General features: G+C 41.3%; 1 protein-coding gene across 1 annotated transcript; it reads left to right on the forward strand.

Moving 5' to 3' along the window:
- Window positions 1-264: 264 nt before the first annotated feature.
- fam114a2 (family with sequence similarity 114 member A2) lies at window positions 265-21,524 on the forward strand. The gene is made up of 14 exons (XM_075487058.1): window positions 265-463; window positions 4,682-4,903; window positions 5,610-5,709; window positions 7,339-7,440; window positions 8,424-8,542; window positions 8,671-8,805; window positions 9,327-9,491; window positions 11,772-11,895; window positions 11,972-12,057; window positions 12,280-12,378; window positions 19,084-19,208; window positions 19,284-19,356; window positions 20,936-20,989; window positions 21,299-21,524. The coding sequence occupies exons 2-14, from the start codon at window positions 4,706-4,708 to the stop codon at window positions 21,398-21,400; spliced, it is 1,482 nt and encodes a 493-aa protein (XP_075343173.1). The 5' UTR covers window positions 265-463; window positions 4,682-4,705; the 3' UTR covers window positions 21,401-21,524.
- Window positions 21,525-22,634: the final 1,110 nt, after the last annotated feature.

Consider the following 22,634-nt stretch of genomic DNA (forward strand, 5'->3'; position numbering starts at 1 on the left):
TCCTCTTTCATAAAGTTTAGTGATGACACACCAGTGCCTACTTTGGTTTATTTAAAAAATAAAATGACTTAGACTCTCACTTTATAAGGTTCCATAACACTGAAAACATTCATAAGGCAGCTCGGGACTCTGTGGCTGGTTGAATAAAACCATGAAAATGTAATCCCGAATCGGTACAAAGACGCTTTTCTCCTTCTGTTTGGTCCCTGTTGAGATTGAGCATCGACGACCTTTATTCTGAAGGTGCCAACCGGAAACCGCATTTTCCCAATATGGCCAACTCAAAGGTTTGTAAACAAAATGTGACGTGGCTAATCCTGTTGGACAAAAAGAAGAAGACCTGATTTACTTTGTTGTTCGATAAAAAAACAGACATTTAATGTAAATATATAAAAGTATTACGGGGAACAACACGGATCCTTCTTCCCTTTATTTCCGTGAAGGAAGCTGCCAGCAGGCTGAGGTAACTTTAAGCTAGCTGCAAGACTTTACACAGCCGTCTTTTTCTGGGTAAATATGTGATTATACACACAAAGCAGAAGGTGCAATGCTAGAAAAACGCTGATTCTTCTCCTTCAGCTCAACTGAGCTGAAGCAACTTGTGATGGTTCATGGAGGCTATCTGATGTTAATAATGCAGTTATTCATTTATGCAGTTATTAAACAGCTGACTAACTGAGGTAAATGTAAGGCATCCAGTTTATTATTCATAGCTCCAATTCCTCTCTTGTATTATGTGTGCCACATGTTTGGGACGTTGTACTTTGGTGCACATATACACATACAGTGAGAATAAAAAGTATTTGATCCCTCTAGCCAAAAGCACTTAATACTTGGTGGAAAAGCCTTTGTTTGCAAGCACAGCGGTCAGAAGTTTGTTGTAGTTAACCACAAGGTTAGCACACATATCAGGGGGAATTTTGGCCCACTCTTCTGTGCAGATCGTCTCTAAATCATTAAGGTTGGTGGGTTGTCGCTTGGCAACTCGGACCTTCAGCTCCCTCCATAGATTTTCGATTAGATTGAGGTCAGGAGACTGGCTGGGCCACTCCGTGACCTTAATGTGATTCTTCTTGAGCCACTCCTTTGTTGGCTTTGCTGTATGCTTCGGGTCGTTGTCATGTTGGAAGACCCAACCACGGCCCATTTTCAGCTTCCTGGCAGAGGGGAGGAGGTTGTCCTTCAGGACTGCACAGTACACGGCTCCATTCATCTTCCCACTGATGTGGTGAAGTAGCCCTGTGCCCTTGGCAGAGAAACAGCCCCAAAACATAATGCTTCCACCTCCATGCTTGACGGTGGGCACAGTGTTCTTGGGGTCATAGGCAGCATTTTTCTTCCTCCACACATGACGGGTAGAGTTTAGGCCAAATAGTTCAATTTTGTTCTCGTCTGACCACAGAACTTCCTCCCAATCACTTTGTGCATCTTTGAGGTGATCATTGGCATACTTTAGGCGGGCCTCCACATGTGCCTTCTTAAGCAGGGGTACCTTTCGGGCACTGCAGGATTTTAATCCATTGCGGCGCAAACTGTTGCCAATTGTTTGCCTGGTAACTGTGGTCCCAGCTGCTTTGAGGTCATTCACTAATTCCCGCTGAGTGGTTGCAGGACGATTTCTCACAGTTCTCATGATCATTGCCACCCCACGAGGTGAAATCTTCTGTGGAGCACCAGGCCAAGGTCTATTGATTGACATGTTATACTTTTTAAATTTTCTCACAATTGCACCAATGGTTGTTACTTTAATACCCAGCATCTTGCTAATGTTTTTGTAGCCCATTCCAGATTTGTGCAGGTCAACAATCCTGTCTCTGAGGTCCTGAGAGAGCTCTTTAGTCTTACCCATGTTGGAGAGTTTGGAATGTGTCTGTTTGTCTGATTCTGTGAACAGGAGTTTTTCATACAGGTGATTAGTAAGAACAGGTGTCTTCAATTCAGGTAACAAGTTGATTGGGAGTGTCTAACTGGTCTGTGAAAGCCAGGACTCCTAATGCATACTAGGGGTTCATATACTTATTTCCCTCAATGAAATACAAATTAATTAATATATATTCTTTAGAGTTATTTTCTGGATTTTCTTTTTGCTATTCTGTCTCTCCATGTTAGAATACATCTACCCTTACAAGTATAGAATGATCATGTCTTTATTAATGGGCAAACCAACAAAATCAGCAAGGGATCAAATACTTTTTATTCTCACTGTATATACAGATATGTGACATGATAGAAGAAGGTTTAGTGCTTTTTGTAAATTTGACCCTTGTTGTGTTGAAGCTGTTTCCCCGTAAAGCGCTTCTGCCTCCACACCATGTTGGAAACATTCTGAGCCAAAATACGAAGCGTGCACATGACGTCATCGCGCAAATGCGTCAGACGTTAGCAGAACCTATAAACGGGATCATTAGGCAGGGGGATTAACGATTCCACGTAATCGGACTACTGGGAGCCGGTACTACTTTGAGAACCGATTCCCATCCCTAGTAGGCCAGGATGCTCTGCACTGTAGATCTGTAAAAGGACACCAGCAGCTTTTCACTCTCTTCATGAAGTGTAGGAGCTGTTGTGCCTTTTTACCCGTTGCTGAGGTGTTTGAGGACCATGACAGACAGTCTGAGATGTGGACGCCAAGGAATTTGAATGCTTGAACTCTCTCCACACACTCGTCGTTTATGAAGAGAGGCCGGTGACCTGTGTTGTTTTTCCTGAAGTCGATTATGAGTTCTTTAGTTTTTGTAGTGTTGAGGATGAAGGGGTGCTGGCTTGTATGTGTTTGACCACCAGTCTCTCAAAACCAGTGGCGGGCTGTGCATTTCACACCTAGGCCTTCAGTCATGCTCCGTCTGAATCAATCCACCCTCAATAACTATTTTATGGCTGTAAAAAACATCTTTTTATGCAGAAATGCAGTATAAAGAGCTGTTCCATTGCAGATAGATGAGTTGTGTAGCCAGAATAAATGCATTAACTGAAGAAACAAACCCGGGGTGCACAAGTCTCCTTCTACTGCAGCAACAGCTGCCACACGCATAAAAAAAGCATCAATAACAACCTTGTATTATTTATTAAAATAGCAACATTTTATTCAACAAAAATCCATCCTCCTTTCTTTCCTCTCTGTCGTACAGACAATCCGTGCGTTTCAGTTCCATCAAGACGTCCTTTTCTATCGACATCGAAGCTATTGCTGAAAGTCGAACATGCCCTGTGGTATTTCTGGCATAAGTTTTAAAGTTTTAAATCCATTTCTTCTCCTCCTTCAGCCATTGTGACAAAACAGCTCTAAAATCAACACAACTATATTTTTGCTGGTGCAGCTCGCTACAGATGCAGTTTGCTAGCTCTGGCTAGTACACTCTCTGACTATCCAATCAAAGGGTATGAATATGTTGACGTTACCGTACACCTGCTAGAGGGCCTTGGTGTCGCCAACTCAAAATCTGATTGGTTGAAGCAACAGTTTAATTGACACTAATGGCCTCCAGGCAGATTTCTTTGACCCTGGCAACAAATGACGGCTGAAATGTGATTGGTAAATGCTTTAATTTAAAAATACCCGTCTGGAAACAGCGCAACCACGGGAAAAGCTATGAAAGGAAGCGGACAGACCATTTGGAATTATTTAATAAGTATTCATGGACAAAATATAATTAACATCAGTCTGTGATTCAGATATTTTTTAGGCCAGCAGAGAAGGCCCTGACAGCCCTGACGGCCCACTACTGGTGGCCTGGGCGAGAAATAAATTGGATAACCCTCGACGGCGGTATCCAGGACGGAAGAATTAAACCAGGTTTCTGTGAAAATCGTGGCGTTGCTGTTCATATGAAACTTTGTTTTCGGTCCAATCTCCCGTCCTGAGCGTGCCTGAGGCGACTGTGGAGAGAAACGACTCCCTTTGAACAGGAACTAGTCCCCATTAAAGCTGATATCGTCCCACCAAAGAAGTTTTACAGTAAAAACAAAATGTAGGTTTTGTGTCACAGTGACATGATTTCAGTTTGTGATGTAGAATGAGGTTTTTTTGTTTATTTCTTTTTTTCTTTATCTTGTCCAAATGAACAAGTACAGAAGTTAATGCTATTCTTCTGATATCAGATCTGACATAGATTACAGGGTACATGTATATCAGAATATTCAGTCAATAAAAATTTGCTTTGATTTGGTCAATGACTTATGTGATTTCCACGTCATTAGGGGACAGTTTCAGAGCTAAATGTACTTCTTATAATGTTAGAAATCTAAAAGCTTTATGCGCACCAGTATCATCTGGCAGCATTCCTTTTTTGTCTTCATGGCAGTCTCTGCATTTTTTATGTAATGCTCTTAATATTTTTTAAACCTCTCCCTTCATACTACCTGCTCTTTTTATGAATGTTATGTCAAGTAATTGATGTATTTTGTGGAAAAGAAATGTCACATAACTTAAAAATGTTAACAAAAAAGAATCAGAACCAACATCCTGCCACCCTGATTGTGTCTAAAGTGCTTCTTAGTGCACCCCTCTGCTGCACATGTAACTAACAGCTGAGAAGTGAAATGTTGTTTCCATGTATACTGAAAATATACAGTTTGATACTGTATCATACCAAAACAACATCAAGGTTTCCAAAGCACTGTGTCAGAACAATTCATAGGGAATTTTATGACTAGCTGTGATTGTCCGTCTTCAATTCTGCAGCCATGTACTGAGACATTTGACAAGATGTCAGACAGCGAAGCTTCCTGTACAGCAGCTGAGAGTCCAAAGGTGGAGCCTGAGGTGGAGCCTGAGATGCATCCGGCCTCTGTGGCTGAAACCTCCGACAACACCTTCCCACGTCTGCATATAAAGTCACCTGATGTGGCCAAACTCGCAGCTGAAGCTGAGACGATACCAAAAGTGGAGGAGCAGACAGCAAAGGTAGCAGTAATAATGTCAAAAAGAGATTCTTTCTTTTGTTGGAATGTATTAGAGATTTTTTTTTAAGCTCACATGTCTGACTGAGAAAACAATGAACAAGCTTTTCCTGTATGTCTTATAACTGGAGAGTAGTCAAAACTTCTAGTTGTCTTGGGCAGGACTCAGAGCAGAGTGCAGCAGATGTGCCCCTGCTGCACATTAAAGAAACATTTAAGAACATCCAAGGTACATGGCCAATATTGCAGAGTTTCTGTATAGATCCAAATCTTTAACAACTATTACATTACTATTACATTACTTATACTATTACATTACTAACATATTCAGCTTATAGGTTTTTACCTCAGCTGTATTCCTCAGACATCACTATCATTACAATGGAAACCTGGCCAAGATAACAAACTTACAATAGGGTTAAATTGCATTAATGCATTCAAAATGCATCATGTCAAATATAAAAAACAACTTTTACAACACAGGAATTCCACTGATATAATAAAGTAGATTATCTGTCTGGTCATCTTGTAATCTAAAGGCCTAAGCTCCGTCATTTAATTCACAAGTTTCAAACAAGCTGCAGGTTGTTATCATTAGTGATAACCCTGATCTCCACCCTAACCCTTGTTTCTCTCACTCATTAAGATGTATGTTTCTTGCTCTGTGTTTGATTTTCTCCCTCCTCCTGCCCTCATGTCTTGTCTTTCAGAATTTAAGTGAGTTGACTGTGTCTCAGAGTGGTTGGGGATACTGGGGTAACTGGGGCAAATCCATCCTATCGACAGCAACAGCTACTGTGGCCACTGTGGGTGAGTGTCCAGCACTACAGCTTCAATCTTTGTTTGCAGTCCAAGTTGTATAAATCAGAGCTGTAATTGTCAGCATGACTGGAGAGTTACAAAGCTTGGCACATTAATGTGAGGTTCGGCCAGTTCTTTGGGTGTTTGGACTGAACTATGAGCACAGATAAAGCCTCATATCAGTAGGACCAAAGCAATCTACTGAAATCATTACAAATTAACATTGGATCACAAGCAAGCAAACGTGTGGATAATCAAGCGTGGATGCTTTGCTTAATGACTCAGATGCACTTGTTTCTCATTAAAACATCATAATAAAGCACAAAGCTGACCCTGCCTTACCACTGAGGGGTGTCTGAGCACAAGTATCTTTTTTAAAATGGTTCCCAATGAGGACAAAATATATGAGGCATCAGTGTCTTTTTTCAGAACACTAACTTTAAAATCTCTGAACGTTTCATCAAGGCACGAGTGTTTTCACCGTTGTTACTCTATTGGCAACCAATCATTTAACAGAATCTGTCACCCTTATAACCCAAGAAAATGGAGGCGATGTCCTGGTTGTGTCATCTGTCACAAGTTGAATCTGATTCATCTGATACAAATGATCATAGTGGGAGAACTTTGTGGATCCTTACCCTGAAGTTGCTGAAAATGTTTTAGTTGCCTTTTTCCTACTTTCTCCTAAAACATATTTTAATCTTTGACTATGTTCAAATTCCTGAAAGCTTTGTTTTTTTCTTTTACAGTTCAGGAATATAAACAGTGCATGAAAGCCAAGTGATTATTAAGTTGTTAAAGCCTTGTTTTAAAAGCCAACTATATCCAACGCTCAATTTCTTTGAAAGACCGCTAACTAAGAAAATGAAGTCATCCAAACATAAACTTGTATGAAACCTCTGCTGGATTTGGAGAGCGTTGTATAGTATAGCGCTCCTCTCATTAGTCCCCATGCCTGCTCATACTTAGAGCTAACATTCATCCTACATCTTGATTACCAATGGACATGGACAGCTCATAATAATAATACATTACTTTTTTTTTTTTAAAAAGCCCCTCTCTCAACACTCAAGGACACTTTACAACACATTAAAAACACAATAAATAAAATAACACAAGTTAAAAAGTCTTAGTACCTTTGTTCACACGTGGAATTAGAATGTGTCTCCACATGTGTCCTGAGTAGGGTTGTTACAACACTAAAATTTCAAAATCGATACCAAAGAAAATATTCGATAGTCAACACCATTTGTAAAGGAGAAAAAAAAAGACAAATTAAGATGAAAATACTTTGATAAACAGCTCTGGATCTTTTTCTACTAGCAGTTCCCAACTGAAAATCGAAATAGCAACAGAAAAAGGAGCACTGCTTCAATCAATAAGACATGACAGCTTGTAGCTTGTATATACTGTATATTTTTTTTTATCTTCTACGTTATATTTTAGTTTATGTTTATTGCTGTTTTGCAGCAGGGATAAGAGGAGAAAATATGGCAGCATTGACAATAAAAGTTGACATGACTTACTGTAGTTTTTACCTAACAGAAAACTAAGGTTAATAAATGTGACCCCAACACATGATCCAGTTTATGTCCTTTGTTTACTCGTCTTCATTCTACATGTTGCTGGTCTGTCCAGGCGAAGGGCTCACTCAGGTGTTAGAGAAGGCTGAGACCTCGTTTGGAATACCGAGTCCAACTGAGCTGATCGCTCGGGTGGAGGAAGAACAGAAACAGCAAGGTAACACACATACACTGAAAATTATTATCTCAACATCCGTACGTTTACCGGTACATTTAGTACGTTTAGCGGTACATTTAGTACGTTTAGCGGTACATTCGTACGTTTACCGGTACATTCGTACGTTTACCGGTACATTTAGTACGTTTAGCGGTACATTTAGTACGTTTAGCGGTACATTCGTACGTTTACCGGTACATTCGTACGTTTACCGGTACATCCGTACGTTTACCGGTACATCCGTACGTTTACCGGTACATTTAGTACGTTTACCGGTACATTTGTACGTTTACCGGTACATCCGTACGTTTACCGGTACATTTAGTACGTTTACCGGTACATTTGTACGTTTACCGGTACATTTAGTACGTTTACCGGTACATTTAGTACGTTTACCGGTACATTTGTACGTTTACCGGTACATCCGTACGTTTACCGGTACATTTAGTACGTTTACCGGTACATTTGTACGTTTACCGGTACATTTAGTACGTTTACCGGTACATTTAGTACGTTTACTGGTACATTTGTACGTTTACCGGTACATCCGTACGTTTACCGGTACATTTAGTACATTTACCGGTACATTTGTACGTTTACCGGTACATTCGTACGTTTACCGGTACATTCGTACGTTTACCGGTACATTTAGTACGTTTACCGGTACATTTAGTACGTTTACCGGTACATTTGTACGTTTACCGGTACATCCGTACGTTTACCGGTACATTTAGTACGTTTACCGGTACATTTGTACGTTTACCGGTACATCCGTACGTTTACCGGTACATTTGTACGTTTACCGGTACATTCGTATGTTTACCGGTACATTTAGTACGTTTACCGGTACATTTGTACGTTTACCGGTACATTCGTATGTATACTGGTACATTCGTACGTTTACCGGTACATTCGTACGTTTACCGGTACATTTAGTACGTTTACCCGTACATTTGTACGTTTACCGGTACATTTGTCATTAGATTCTCCTTCTGTGGGCGAGGCTAGCAGTGAGACAGACAAAGTATCGAGTGATGGATCATCAGCAGTGGGAAGTACGATGGAGATGTTTTCTTCCCTCACTAGCATCGTCCACACCACCGTGAGTAAATGATTAAGAGCAGGAATTACATGTGCACGAATGCTCATTAGTAGTCACTTTCCTGGTAACCTCCAAACCAGCCAAACCTTTGGTATGGTGTTGCTCACTGAAAATAAACTTCTCCACAGGGAAAGACGGTGCTAACAGGAGGTTTGGATGCTCTGGAGTTCATTGGAAAGAAGACGATGGATGTGATCGCAGAAGGTGATCCTGGCTTTAGGAGGACCAAAGGACTGATGAACAGGAACTCCACTCTTTCACAGGTGGGCTTTCAACACAAAGTTAGTCTTAATGGATCTATTGAAGGAGAGAGGACGCAGTGATGGGAATTTGGTTGGTTTACTAGTTGTCTAAACTTCTGTCCTTTTGTTCTGTCTCCGTCAGAGCATGTGAACAGAGCTGAGCGGTAAGAATTACGGCTCCTCGCTCACATGGGTGTTCGTTCCGCCGCTCAGAGTCACACCAAAACGCTCCGCTCAGTTCCGCTCGCCAAAAAAAATGTATTCCACTCCGGTGAAATCGCTCCACGCTCGGTCAAATTTTAAAGAAGGAGCAATTCATCCGGGGACACAACAAACGATTTTTGAAGTGTAGGCTAACAGTTTTGTTAACTGTTGAAGGCACAGGTGATTTCTGGGTGGATTTAAGTATATATTAACTATATATATTAACTCCCTCCATGCTCAGACTATATTTTGCACGCTCCGCTCCGCTCCGTTCACATGCTCTGGTCTACATCTGGTCTACATCTGGTCTATGTCTGGTCTATGTCTGTCTTTTTCAGGTGTTGCGAGAGGCAAAGGAGCAAGTAGAGCTTCAGATGGCAGAGAGGGAATCATCCCATTCAGAGAAGAAGGTGGTCGCTCACTACAATATGCTGTTTGATGAATTTCAAGGTCTGTCGCATCTTGAAGCTCTGGAGATTCTGTCTCAAGACAGCAAATGTAAGGTACAAGTTACTTTATATAATAGTAAGTGAATAGTAACATTTGTCTTAGTCTTAAACTAAAACAAATTTAAAGGAAGCGGTGAATGGTTTGTTATTTTTCTTTTATTTCATTTTTTACTTCTATGGAACAGACATACTGAACATTCAGTGCTTTTCTTTATGCTGGCATGTCTCCTTGCTTTTTTCACTTTCTTTCCTCGTGTACCTTCTCCCACTAAGAATGAGAGAACGATACAAGGAGCTAGGGGTGCGCGATCTGACGATATAAAATCGTGACTGGCGAGGAAGAGTGGAGAATCGCAGGCGATCTACCAAATTAGAGAAACCGTATAGATCGCCTTTGCCAATCAGTGCAATGATTTTTTTTTTTTTTAATGCTGGTTCCCGTCCTTAACCTAACCGACCAATCATAGCGAACTGTGCGTCGTGACACTTTCTTACACGCCTCCATGTTGTGTTTGTAAAAACTTGGACAGCCATGGCTGAAAGCCAAGCCGACGAGCTGGTGAAGAAGAGGAAATCCACCTCTGTAATTTGGAATTGGTTCGGGTTTTCTTTTACCCTAACCCACTGCTGCTGGTCCACATCAGGAATGGGAACAGCAGCAGCGGCACCATCCACAGCACATAGCGGCGCACGGGAGAAACTCACGGCCAGCAGCAGCACTCTCGGGTCGGATGAGGAAACCGCTAGCTCGTAAGCTAACTACGGTGCAAGAGAAAAGGGATGCACCGCGACCGTGACAAACATTACACAGTTGAAAAGTATTCCTTTAGGGCGCTCTGGTGATGGCAGTGTGTGACTGTGGCTGCAGTAAATGAACATGCAGCGTTGCTCATCTGTTGCTAAATGGCATCATGAGGTGGAGTCAAGTCGTCATCAGTGGTTCGTTTTTCTATTTCCGGTTGCTTCACTCTCACTGTGTCAGATGTCATCAATTAGATATTTATTTTCATCTTGAATTGGGTTACAGTTGAATTACATGTGTTGATTGCCAAATTCTTTATTTTACTCCTTAGCTCTTCTGTGGTTCAGCATGTCGACTTAACTCTACTGTAATTGGTCTTTTTTTTTTTGGATGGAAGATCATGATAAAAAATCGAAATCGTGATTTTATGCAAAAACATCGTGATACAACATTTTTTCCATATCGCCCACCCCTACAAGGAGCTGAAACTTCCAGGTGAGAAGTACTTGGCTGCCTGAAGACATACCAGTGCACATGGTTTCCTTTGCACCAGTCTGAGAGGACAATGAAACATGTGCTACTAGTGAAGACTAGAGGATTTCCGCTTTGTGCTTCCTTTCTGAGCCCCTTTAGAAGGCTCATCTCAACTTGTCTCATTGATGTGTATTTAACACATTGAATACCAGCGGTTTTTACAGAATTATGTCGTGGAATCCCAGCGTTCTAAACCATTTTTTGACGTTTTTTGTACAGTCACAGCATATTATGTGATAGGGCCACTGAAACATGTTATGGCTCGTTTGAAAGCTGAGACTTTAAACTCTTTGTGGGTCAAAACTGCGTGTCTCTAGGTGCCGCCATTAGCAAGCTATCCTTAGCTAAACCAAGGCGGGTATCCACCAAAATCAACAACAAACTGAGATATCGGGGCTTTGTGAAACGTGCGCTCTTTCAGCCTGTGGCACTTTAAATACTTACATATCCGGGTCAGAGGATTTGCGTCGTGTCGCATGTTGCAAAGCTAACCTGTTCATAAGACCGCCTCCTTAGACTTGTCGCGTGTCTTCTTCTCCTTCTTGTTGTTTGTTTATGTTACTTTACCGCCACCCTCTGGAAACCGACACGTGCGATTGGACAAAATGCGGAAATGCACAACAATCAATGCAGCGTTATCAAAATTGTTCTTGAGTTGACGCAAAGCCATTGGCGTAATGATCAAAATGTCCAGATGATGACACCAGTTTTTGACTGCCATCTATGTCAGTTCTGTTCATCACATAATTACAAAAATCACACAGAATGTGCATTAGAATGTATAGATTCAGAATCCATAAAAAAACGTAAAAACGTATTTTTACCATGTGGGAGCCAACGCATGGGCAGTAAAAATGTAGTTTTACGTGACTTGGGAGTCAATGTGTTAAGAGACTGGAAAATCATCCAAAATGTTGGAGAGAGAACAATTTTGGGGTCATTGAAGGCAAGAAAACATGAGGGAGAATAAGTTGGCTTAATGAAAAGCACCCAGTGTTTTGGTTTCTCTTGTTAAAGACGCACATGTGATTGTGTGTGATGGTGTGTGCATGTTGTAGGTTAAGTCGGTTCTGACCACTCTGTCAGGGGATGAGCTGGTTCAGCTCAGAGAGGAACTGGAGCAAATCAAGAACATTTTCTCAATGGTGGAGTTTGATGATGAGGAAGTTGAGGAAAAGAAAGGTAACACCTTCATAAAACAAGATGCCAGCTTGATGACTGCCATCTTAATGATTTCATTCTGCATTTCTAATTCCAGATGAAGACGGCTCTGAGTTTGAGAAGGAGTTAATGGTCGCCATTAATGGTCTCAGTGTCTCTGCTACGGCTGACAAACTCAGCAAGGTATAAATAATTAGTCTGTAATCTGGAAAATATTTGTGGTCAGTTTTTGTGAGGTTAGGACAGTCATATAAATCCTTACTCTACTGTGTTGTAAATAAAATAGCAGGAATATGTGACAACATCCAATCATATGTAACCATAGATCACAGATTGAATAGTTGCTTTTTTTTGTGTTGACACCCTTTTTTTCATATGTTTATGCATATTTCCGTGCTCCAACAGGTCTGTATAAGTGCACATAGCACAGTGAGGGACATGACCAAATCACAGGAGGATGCTGAAGACAGTGAGGTGGAGATCAAGAAAACACACTCTTTAGAAGTAAGCCCATATCAATAATTATCACTATTTCATTTTACAATACAAATCTTGTTTGATTTATTCTCTTTCGTGAGGTTAAGTGGCCTCACCATGAATGCATTGGGATGTTTTCTTTTTAAGAAAACCTTACATTTTGGCAGATCTTAAAAGGCTGCAGCTTAAAAGTTGTTTGAGATAAAGAAAACTATTGAGTGTTACCCAAAGTTTATGAAGGTAGTTTATTTAATCACCTGATTTGTATGTGATGGGACACCAGTAGTCATGTTCCATGTGGTATTTTTGTGTTTTTCTGGTTTTGTCTGTTTAGTTTTCTTAGTGCAGCCTTCAGCAGTTCCTCACCTTTCCTCAGTTCCCTCCTGCCGGTCGTCGGCTCCACTCCCTTCACCTGTTTCAATCATCCTCAGCTGTTTCCATTCACTAATCACTCTCCCCACATTATTTAGTCGCCTAGTTCCTTTCATCCCTTGTCAGATCCTCTGTCCCCCCGTCAAACTGTCCCGTCCTACTATCCATGGTTTTCCTTGTCAGTCCTTGTCCATGCTCCTGCAATTATCATTATTTCAGTCTGGTTTTGTTATTTTCTTATTTTTATGTTTAGTTTAGTTTAGTTTTTTCAGTGTTCCAGCTTTGCTGCGCTTTTTGTTTATATCTATAATTAATCCTTTAAGTTAAGTTTAAGTTACTCCTGGCTCTTGCCCCGTGTCTGCACCTGGGTCCTCCGTTACCAAACCGTGACAACCATTTACCTCCCCACCGTGGTTAAACCGCGGTTAAAGGTGCACCGCGGTTAAACGTGCATTCCCCATACAGGGGCAGAGGCTTCTCCATGCAGCCATCCCTGGATGAGCTGGTATGAGATGACATCAGTTATGACATCACTGTTTGGCAGCGTCCATGTCTCCTAATCCACCCTGTTACACTTCATCAGTATTAAAAGAAACACGCAGTCGTCATTACTACTAACACACTTGTTTCCAGCGCCATTCAGACCACTCCTGTGGCCCCTTCCATGTCCACCTGCTCCCCCAGCACTATGATCTCTTTCACCCCTTCACGGCAAATGCGAACCATCAGTCTAAGGGCAGATTGTCACCCCCTGAATATTCAGGCAAAAATTTTAACCAAAACATCTCATGTTGAATATTTTCTAAAAAAAAAAAAAAAAAGTCACATGAATATCTTTGATATAAACACTAACATATAACCACATGACCAAATGATTGTCATCAAAACAGTGTTTCACTTCCTTTAGAATTTCCTCAAATGTTTTGAATGGGAAGATACCTTCATTTGGGGATGTAATTCAAATAATACATTCAATTCAATTCATTTTTATTTATATAGCGCCAAATACAACAAATGTCATCTCAAGGCACTTAGATAGTAAGTCCAATTCAAGCCAATTGGAATTCAATTAATTAATAATAATCATAATTCATAAAATAATCCAATTCGTTCATATAGAGCCAATTCAAAAACAATCTCCTAGCTAAGAAAACCAACAGATTGCACTGAAAACTTTTTGTTTTTCAGTCCAATCTCCCGGCCTGAGCGGCGTGCCTGAGGCGACTGTGGAGAGAAACGACTCCCTTTTAACAGGAAGAAACCTCTGGCAGAACCAGACTCAGGAAGGGTGGCCATCCGCCTCGACCAGCTGGGGTTTGAGAAGACAGAAAGGGGGGGGGGGGAGGGGGAGGGGGGCAGGGGGCCACCGCGACGGCGGCACTGTAACACAATTCAGGATATCTGTTGGAACAGGGAAACACGAGTTAATGACCATAATAATATCACATATACATAAAGAGAGTAAAGTGAGGAAAGGTGTGACAGATGAGGCCCCCAGCAGTCTAGGCCTATAGCAGCTTAACTATGGGATGTTTCAGGATCACCTGAGCCATCCCTAACTATAAGCTTTATCAAAAAGGAAAGTTTTAAGGCTAGTCTTAAAAGTGGAAAGGGTGTCTGCTTCCCGGACATTTACTGGCAGCTTATTCCACAATAGAGGGGCCTGATAACTGAAGGCTCTGCCTCCCATTCTACTTTTAGAAACTCTGGGAACCTCAAGTAAACCTGCAGTTTGGGAACGAAGTGCTCTGTTAGGAAAATATCTTACAATGAGATCTTTAAGATATGATGGAGCTCGGTCATTAAGAGTTTTATATGTAAGGAGAAGAATCTTAAATTCTATTCTGAATTTAACAGGGAGCCAATGAAGAGAAGCTAAAACTGGAGAAATATGATCTCTGCTGTTAGTTCTCATCAGAACTCTGGCTGCAGCATTTTGGATCAACTGAAGGCTTTTCAGAGAATATGTGGGACAGCCCAATAATAAAGAATTACAGTAGTCCAATCTTGAAGTAACAAATGCATGAATTAGTTTTTCTGCATCACTCTGAGACAAGATGTTCCTGATTTTAACAATATTACGAAGGTGAAAGAAGGCAGTCCTAGAAACCTGTTTTATATGCGAGTCAAATGATAAGTTCTGGTCAAAAATAACTCCAAGGTTCCTCACTGTAGAACTAGAAGCCAAGGAAATACCATCTAGAGTAACTATATAGCTAGACAATTTCTCCCTGAAACGCTCAGGTCCAAAGATAACGACTTCAGTTTTGTCTGAATTTAGCAGCAGACAGTTCTGAGTCATCCAGGTCTTTATGTCTTTAAGACATGCTTGTAGTCTGACCAACCTATTGGTTTCATCTGGTTTTATAGATAAGTACAGCTGAGTATCATCAGCATAGCAATGGAAATTTATGCCATGCTGTCTAATAATGTTACCTAATGGAAGCATGTATAAAGTAAAAAGAATTGGTCCAAGCACAGAACCCTGGGGAACTCCATGACTTACTCTGGTGTGTGAGGAAGATTCTTCATTTACAAGAACAAACTGAAATCTATCAGATAAATATGATTTAAACCAGCCTAATGCAGTTCCTTTAATCCCAATAACATGTTCAAGTCTGTGTAATAAGATACTGTGATCGACCGTATCAAATGCAGCACTGAGATCCAACAGGACAAGCACAGACACAAGTCCGCTATCAGAGGCTAAGAGGAGATCATTGGTAACTTTCAGCAGTGCAGTTTCTGTGCTATGATGCACTCTGAATCCTGACTGAAACTCTTCAAACAGATTATTTCTGTGTAAATGATCACAAAGCTGAGCTGCAACTATTTTTTCAAGAACTTTAGACATAAAAGGGAGATTGGATATAGGTCTATAATGAGCCAACACTTCTGAATCAAGAGTAGGTTTTTTAAGTAAAGGTTTAATTACAGCAACCTTAAAAGTCTGAGGTACATATCCTGTCAACAAAGACAGATTGATCAAATCCAATATGGAAGTGTCAATTAATGGGAAAACCTCCTTGAACAGTTTGGTTGGGATTGGGTCTAAAACACAAGTTGATGGTTTAGAAGAGACTATTGCTGTTGTTAGTTCAGAGAGATCAACTGGGCAGAAGCCGTCTAAATACAAATCAGGTTCTAAAGATACTTCTAAAGCTGCTGTACTTGGTGATACATCACTGATAATAGTGGGAAGGACTCCATCAATCTTGTCTCTGATAGAAACAATTTTATTAATAAAGAAGCTCATGAAATCATCACTGCTGAGAGTTAAAGGAATAACTGGCTCAGCAGAGCTCGGACTCTTAGTCAGACTGGCTACAGTGCTGAAAAGAAACCTGGGATTATTCTTATTCTCTTCTATCAATGATGAATAATAAGCAGTTCTAGCTTTACGAAGGGCTTTCTTATACATTGTTAAACTATCTTTCCAGACTAACTGAGACTCTTCTAAATTAGAGGAACGCCACTGTCTCTCCAGCTTTCTTGCAGTCTGCTTTAAAGCACGCAGCTGTGAATTATACCAAGGAGCCAACCTCTTCTGACTGATTACCTTCCTTTTCAGAGGGGCAACATTGTCCAGTGCTGTACGCATTGAAACTATAGTGCTGTCAACAAGAGAGTCAAGTGCTGCTGGAGTAAAGTTTAGGTAGTCGTCCTCTGTCATATCTGCACATGGCAGTGAAGAAAAGGATGATGGAATTAATTCTTTAAATCTGGTTACAGCATCCTCTGATAGACACCTTCTATACGTAAATTTCTTCTCAGAAACTGTATAGTCAAGTAATGTAAACTCAAAGGTTATCAGAAAATGGTCAGATAAGACAGGGTTATGAGGGAACACTGTTAACTGTTCACTCTCAATGCCATAAGTCAGCACAAGATCAAGGGTGTGATTAAGGCAGTGAGTCGGTCTGTGAACACTCTGAGAAAATCCAATAGAGTCTAATATAGAATTAAAGTTCATATTCAGGCTGTCATTTTCAACATCTACATGAATATTAAAGTCACCCACTACAATGACTTTATCTGTACTCAGCACTAACTGGGATCAAAACTCTGAGAATTCAGACAGAAACTCAGAATAAGGGCCAGGTGGACGATACACAACAACAAACACAAGAGGTTTCTGGGATTTCCACTTTGCGTGGGAAAAACTGAGAATCAGAGATTCAAAAGAGCTCAAACTAATCTTGGGTCTGGGACTGATTAGTAACCCTGATCTGAAAATAGCTGCCACTCCTCCTCCTCTGCCTGTGGTTCCAGGAACGTGAACATTTAAACAGTCACAGGGAGTTGCTTCATTAATGCTAACATGATGCTAACATGATGCTAACATGATCCTCCTGCTGCAGCCAGGTTTCTGTAAGACAAAATATATCAATATGATGATCACACATCAACTCATTCACTAACAGAGACTTGGAAAGGAGAGATCTGATATTCAGCAAACCACATTTAATAGTTTGATGTTTTTGTTCAGTTAAAGTTTTTGTTTTAATAATTTCTTTTTGCACAAGAGGATTTGCTCCTTTTGTGTTAATTGATTGGGTGGGTAGCAGCAGGTGGGAAGCTGCAGAGAAGTGTGTAAGACTACAACTCTGCATCCTGGTCTGAGCCCTGGGTTGTCATGTTTTAGGGTGGCAAATAAATTCTTCCATATTTCTAGAAATGAGAGCTGCTCCTTCCAAAGTGGGATGGATGCCGTCTCTCCTCATCAGACCAGGTTTTCTCCAGAAAGATTGCCAATTATCTATGTAGCCCACGTTGTTTGCTGGACACCATCTAGACAACCAGCGATTGTAGGACGACATGCGGCTAAACATGTCATCACTGGTCAGATTTGGCAGGGGTCCAGAGAAAACTACGGAGTCCGACATTGTTTTGGCAAAATCACACACCGATGCAACATTAATTTTAGTGACCTCCGATTGGCGTAACCGGGTGTCATTAACGCCGACGTGAATAACTATTTTACCATATTTACGTTTATCCTTAGCCAGCAGTTTTAAATAGGATTCTATGTCGCCCGCTCTGGCCCCTGGAATGCATTTGACTATGGCCGCTGGTGTCTCTAATGCCACGTTTCTGACTATAGAGCTGCCAGTTACCAGGGTTTTATCCTCAGCGGGTGTGTCGCTGAGTGGGGAAAATCTGTTAGAAGCGTGGACAGGTCGATGGTGAACAACGGGCTTGACTTTAGAGCTATGCCTCTTCCTGACAGTCACCCAGCCACGATGTAGTCCTGGCTGCTCAGGTTCTGCTAGGGGGAGGCTAATGGAGCTAGCTACGCTAGGTGGCTCCACACTGGCAAAAGGGGCCTGGCTCGCTATCGGTTGATTTTCAACAGTGCAGAGCCGAGCTTCCAATTCAGATAACCTCGCCTCCAAAACTACAAAAAGACTACATTTGTTACATGTACCATTATCGCTAAAGGAGGCAGAGGAGTAACTAAACATCTGACACACGGAGCAGGTGAAAGCAGGAGAAGGAGGAAGAGAACCGGTAGCCATGCTACGCTAGAGAACCAGACACCCCGTTAAAAAGTGAGAATAAAGATTAAAGATCTGTAGGAGTGTGTTAGAACAGAACGGTAAGCTATAGAGTTTAACTATGCAAAATTGTGTAAGTTATAGATCGAAATAAAGTGATTATCAGTACTCCAAGCGGAGCAAGAAATTCCACAGTGCACAAGCACGGTAACAGGAAGTGATGCAACACGTCTTACCGCAAAGCGTCACAGCGTCAGCAAGCCCAATTCCACTATTACATGTGTGCCATCTAGTGATTATGAGTAAAAACAAGGTTCGTTGTGCTGTTTGGGAGTTTTAACCCGTTTCATTCAATGTGGTTGCTTGTTGCAATTCAGCAAAGGTGGCATATAGTGCCTTGAAAACGTTTTCCACATTATAACCACAAACTTAAATGTATTTCATTGTCATTTTATGTGATAGACCAACACAAAGTAGCACATAATTGGGAAGTGGAAGGAAAATTATACATGATGTTCAATTTATTATTTTATTTTTTTACAAACAAAAATCTAAAAAGTGTTGTGCATTTGTATTCAGCCCCCTTTGTACTGACAACTCATACACGGGGAGAACTCCACACAGAAAGTCCCCAGCTGGGATTTGAACCAGGAACCCTCTTGCTGTGAGGCGACAGTGTTTCTGTATTTTTGCTTAGATTTTGTTAAATAAATAATGATATGGTGTAATATTCCATATGTTGACGTTATTCTCAGGCTGTATTACCGGATTTTAAGACCTGGTAAGGAGCAGACTGTTTTTATGGTGTCCTAATGAAAGCATAGAATTGAAGGTGTGCTTTCTTTATGTTGAATCTTATCAGGGGGCTCATGCTGCTGCTATTAGCAGTCTTGCGGAGCTGACTGCACGATCCATTGAGCTGTTCCACAAACTGGCTGAGATCATCCTTTTTTCCAGTGACAGCACAGATGCTAGCTTCCTGTCACAGTAAGACAACACATGGATTTTCTGTCTCAACGTGTGGCATCGATCTCCTTAAACACTTCTGTTATCTGTCTTTAGGTTAACTGTTCTTCTGTGTAAAGAGATCTTACTGCTTTCAAAGAAGTTCACCTCCTGCTTGACAGCATTAGGGGTAAGTGGGCTCTATCGTCTCAAAATATGTTCAATAAGATTCTAAAGTCCACTTTTAGTTCTATAGCACAAATATAATGGCAAAAGTCATCTCAGGGACCTACAGAATCTATTTTCAAACATGCATTGTGTTATGGAAAATAAGCATTTAGGGACTCTGGTCAAAATTGTAAGTTTATTCATATGTATTTATATAGAAGTTATATTCAGTGGAGGTTTTGGGAACTTGATCCCCGATCCCCCTAAACATATTTGCTTTGCCAAGGGAAGCTTTATGGATATAGAGTTCCCCTTGATGCTTCTTATCTTGAGTACTTCTTGTTTATTAATTTTTGTTAAAATACTTTATACATATCAATGCCAAACCTGACAGTGGGAACAAGAAAAGGTGGAAAGCAGAAAAAATAGAAACGAGACAGAGATACGAAGGAATAATATAAGAAAACAATAGTTCAAGAAAAACCGGAAAACCAGCCGCTCCCTCTGAAGAGAGACTGAACAGAAAATAACCTCCAGCCTCTGTGGGGAAACCAGGCGGAAACCCTTCAGCCTACAGGAAGACAAATGGAGAAAAACTCAAACAGCAACCACACCAGCAGCAAGAACCCAGGAAGCCCACCAAAGGGACAACTGCGCATCCACCAAAAAGACACCAAAGGAAAGCCCTAGACAGAGTTCACAGCCATGGAGCAAAGGCCCCAGGGGGCCCCTAACCACCACAGACCCCAAACCAGCAGACCAACTCCTCATCCAGGGCTCCTCACACGGGCAGCGCCCAGGAAACAGGGGTCTAGGGAGAACCCCCCTTGCCCCCCCCCGGCTCAACAATGTTGAATGAAAGAGAAACTAGTTGGAACTAAAATTGGAGGGGGACAAATGTGGCAGAATCCGTTTGTAGACATTGGAGCACACCCACATGCCCAAAGGCACTCAGTGTCTAGAAGTGAGCAGTTAAAATTGAGGGGCAGGCAAACATGCAGCCCATGAGCCCCTACCTGCCAGATGCACCCAGCACGCCCATCCCCCAAAGCCCCCACATGTACAAAGTGTACCTGTGTGTGGTGTCAGTGTGTGATATGTAGCAATGTCTTTGGTTTAATTAAAACTGAGTCGGTGGCAACAGAGTGCAGCACAGGGAACCGCCCCATCCACCTCACCCCCCAGAACATACAAGCCCCCCAAAACCCTGCGTGTGTTTATAAAGGAGCCAAAGGAGAAAGGGATCCATGTAGGAGCGTGAGGAAAGAAGCTCCCCGTGGAAAGTGAGCTACGTGCCTGGCTACAGAAGGCCCCCCCTTTCCCTGCGACTCGCCACTGGGCCGGAGGGCTCGAGGTTCACCAGGTTTGGGGCCCGCAGTGACATCATCCTGAGAACTAATGCACACCCAGGAAAGCACCCACCCAGCCCATCCCGGAGGCACACCTGCAAAAAAAACCAACCAAACAAAAAAAACATCACAACAATTGAAACCATAACATCACACACCCAACATTTGCAGGCCCACTCAACCCCCACCCCAGCATGCTGTTTCGTGCTCTGAATCATGATGCTAATTTCACCCCAATGTTCTCTTTTACAGTCAAATGAGAAGGGAGACATCCTGAACCCTCTGATAACAGAAGTCTTTCTAGAGGTTTGTCATTACTGCAGCACAATGAATATAGAGTGAGATTGTATCTTCTTCAGAAAGTGACTAGTTTATCACAAAAGTTGATGTGTCTTTACACATCAACTTTTGTTGGTTTCTAGTAAATTTGACCATCCAATATTTAGTTTTTATAGGCCTCGGTCTGTGTCTAAAACCAGCTAATCAGAGCAGGGAGTAAATATGTTATCAATAAATAAGTATTTTTACTACGGAATCTGTCAAGTCAACTTTATGGGTCTAAAAGTTGTATTTTACAAAAGTGTACCTCATATTATAAACCTTCTCCTCACACAGGCGTCCAACAGTGCATCTTACATTCAAGATGCTTTCCAGCTCCTCCTGCCAATACTGGAGATCTCCCACATTCAGAGGAAAACTGAAACCTCAGAGCAGTGACCAGATGATGTCACTTCTGCCCTCTACTGCTGCCATGATGACAGGATAACGGCTCACGGCAGAGACCTGAAACACCTTTTCTTTTCTTTTTTTTAAAGAAAATAAATCAACTTTAGATCTTCGACGAGAAGTGGATTTCTTTTAAACATTGTTAATTTGTATGCATTGTAGTTTTATTTCTAAAGCACAGTAGGTAGATTCATTGATGTGCAGAACAGAGATCTTGTTTCTTAGAGAAACACAGAATTCTGAAGAACTTGAAGTCACATAATGTTCTGCATTTTATTCAAACAGTCTCAAATCCTCTTCAAAAAAAAGTTGATGCTTAAGTAATCCAATTAGGCTTTATCACTACATGGGTTTTAACTAAATAAATGATAAATATAACTTACATTTATCATATACCTTATATTAATATCATATTTGCCATTTACGTTAAATATAACGTATATGGCAAACACAAAGCTAATGATAATGCATAAGACTAGCAACCTGTCCAGGTTTGCCAGTTAAAATCACCACTTAAGCCCGATTCGCACGGGATAAATATTACCTATGTATCACTGGTAATTCGCATCTACCCCCGCACCTCTGTATTTTTTTTGTGGCGCATTCGGACGGGACAAGCAAAAGTCTGTAATTTACTCAAATCACAGACATAAGCAGATATTCCGTAATTGTGGTAACTTCCTGTTTTGCCCCGTTGTACCTGGTTGTACACATAGGTTGAACACATAGGTTGAACACACAGGTGTGCGTTCACACGGGACTTAAATTACCACAGGACGTCTGTGTTTCGCCGAAACACAGTAGGTAATTCGCGGCGGAATTATTACCCCACAAATCACGGACATGGCGCATTCGCACAGGACTAAGAACTCAGACATTCTCCGCAATTATTCCGAATTTACGGGGGGTCCATAGGTAATACAAGTCCCGTGCGAATCGGGCCTTAATGTAACATAAATGATTTTGGACTGGGAGGAAGTGTACCCACACATGCATAGGGACAATATGCAAACTCAACAAAAGGCTCTAGCCAAGATTCAAAACAGGAATCTTCTTGCAACAGGGAACTTTCTTGACCTGTGAAATGATAACACTAACCACCACACCATCGTGCATTCTATCACAATAACACATACAACTAGAAAATTTCTGAAGAAATTGATGGGTGCCAATCTACTGCCCGCCCTTTAAAAAAGTTTTAGTTGAAGTTGAGAGTCTCCTGTCA

The sequence above is a fragment of the Odontesthes bonariensis genome, chromosome 16 (genome assembly GCF_027942865.1).
Source record: "Odontesthes bonariensis isolate fOdoBon6 chromosome 16, fOdoBon6.hap1, whole genome shotgun sequence".
NCBI lineage: Eukaryota > Metazoa > Chordata > Actinopteri > Atheriniformes > Atherinopsidae > Odontesthes > Odontesthes bonariensis.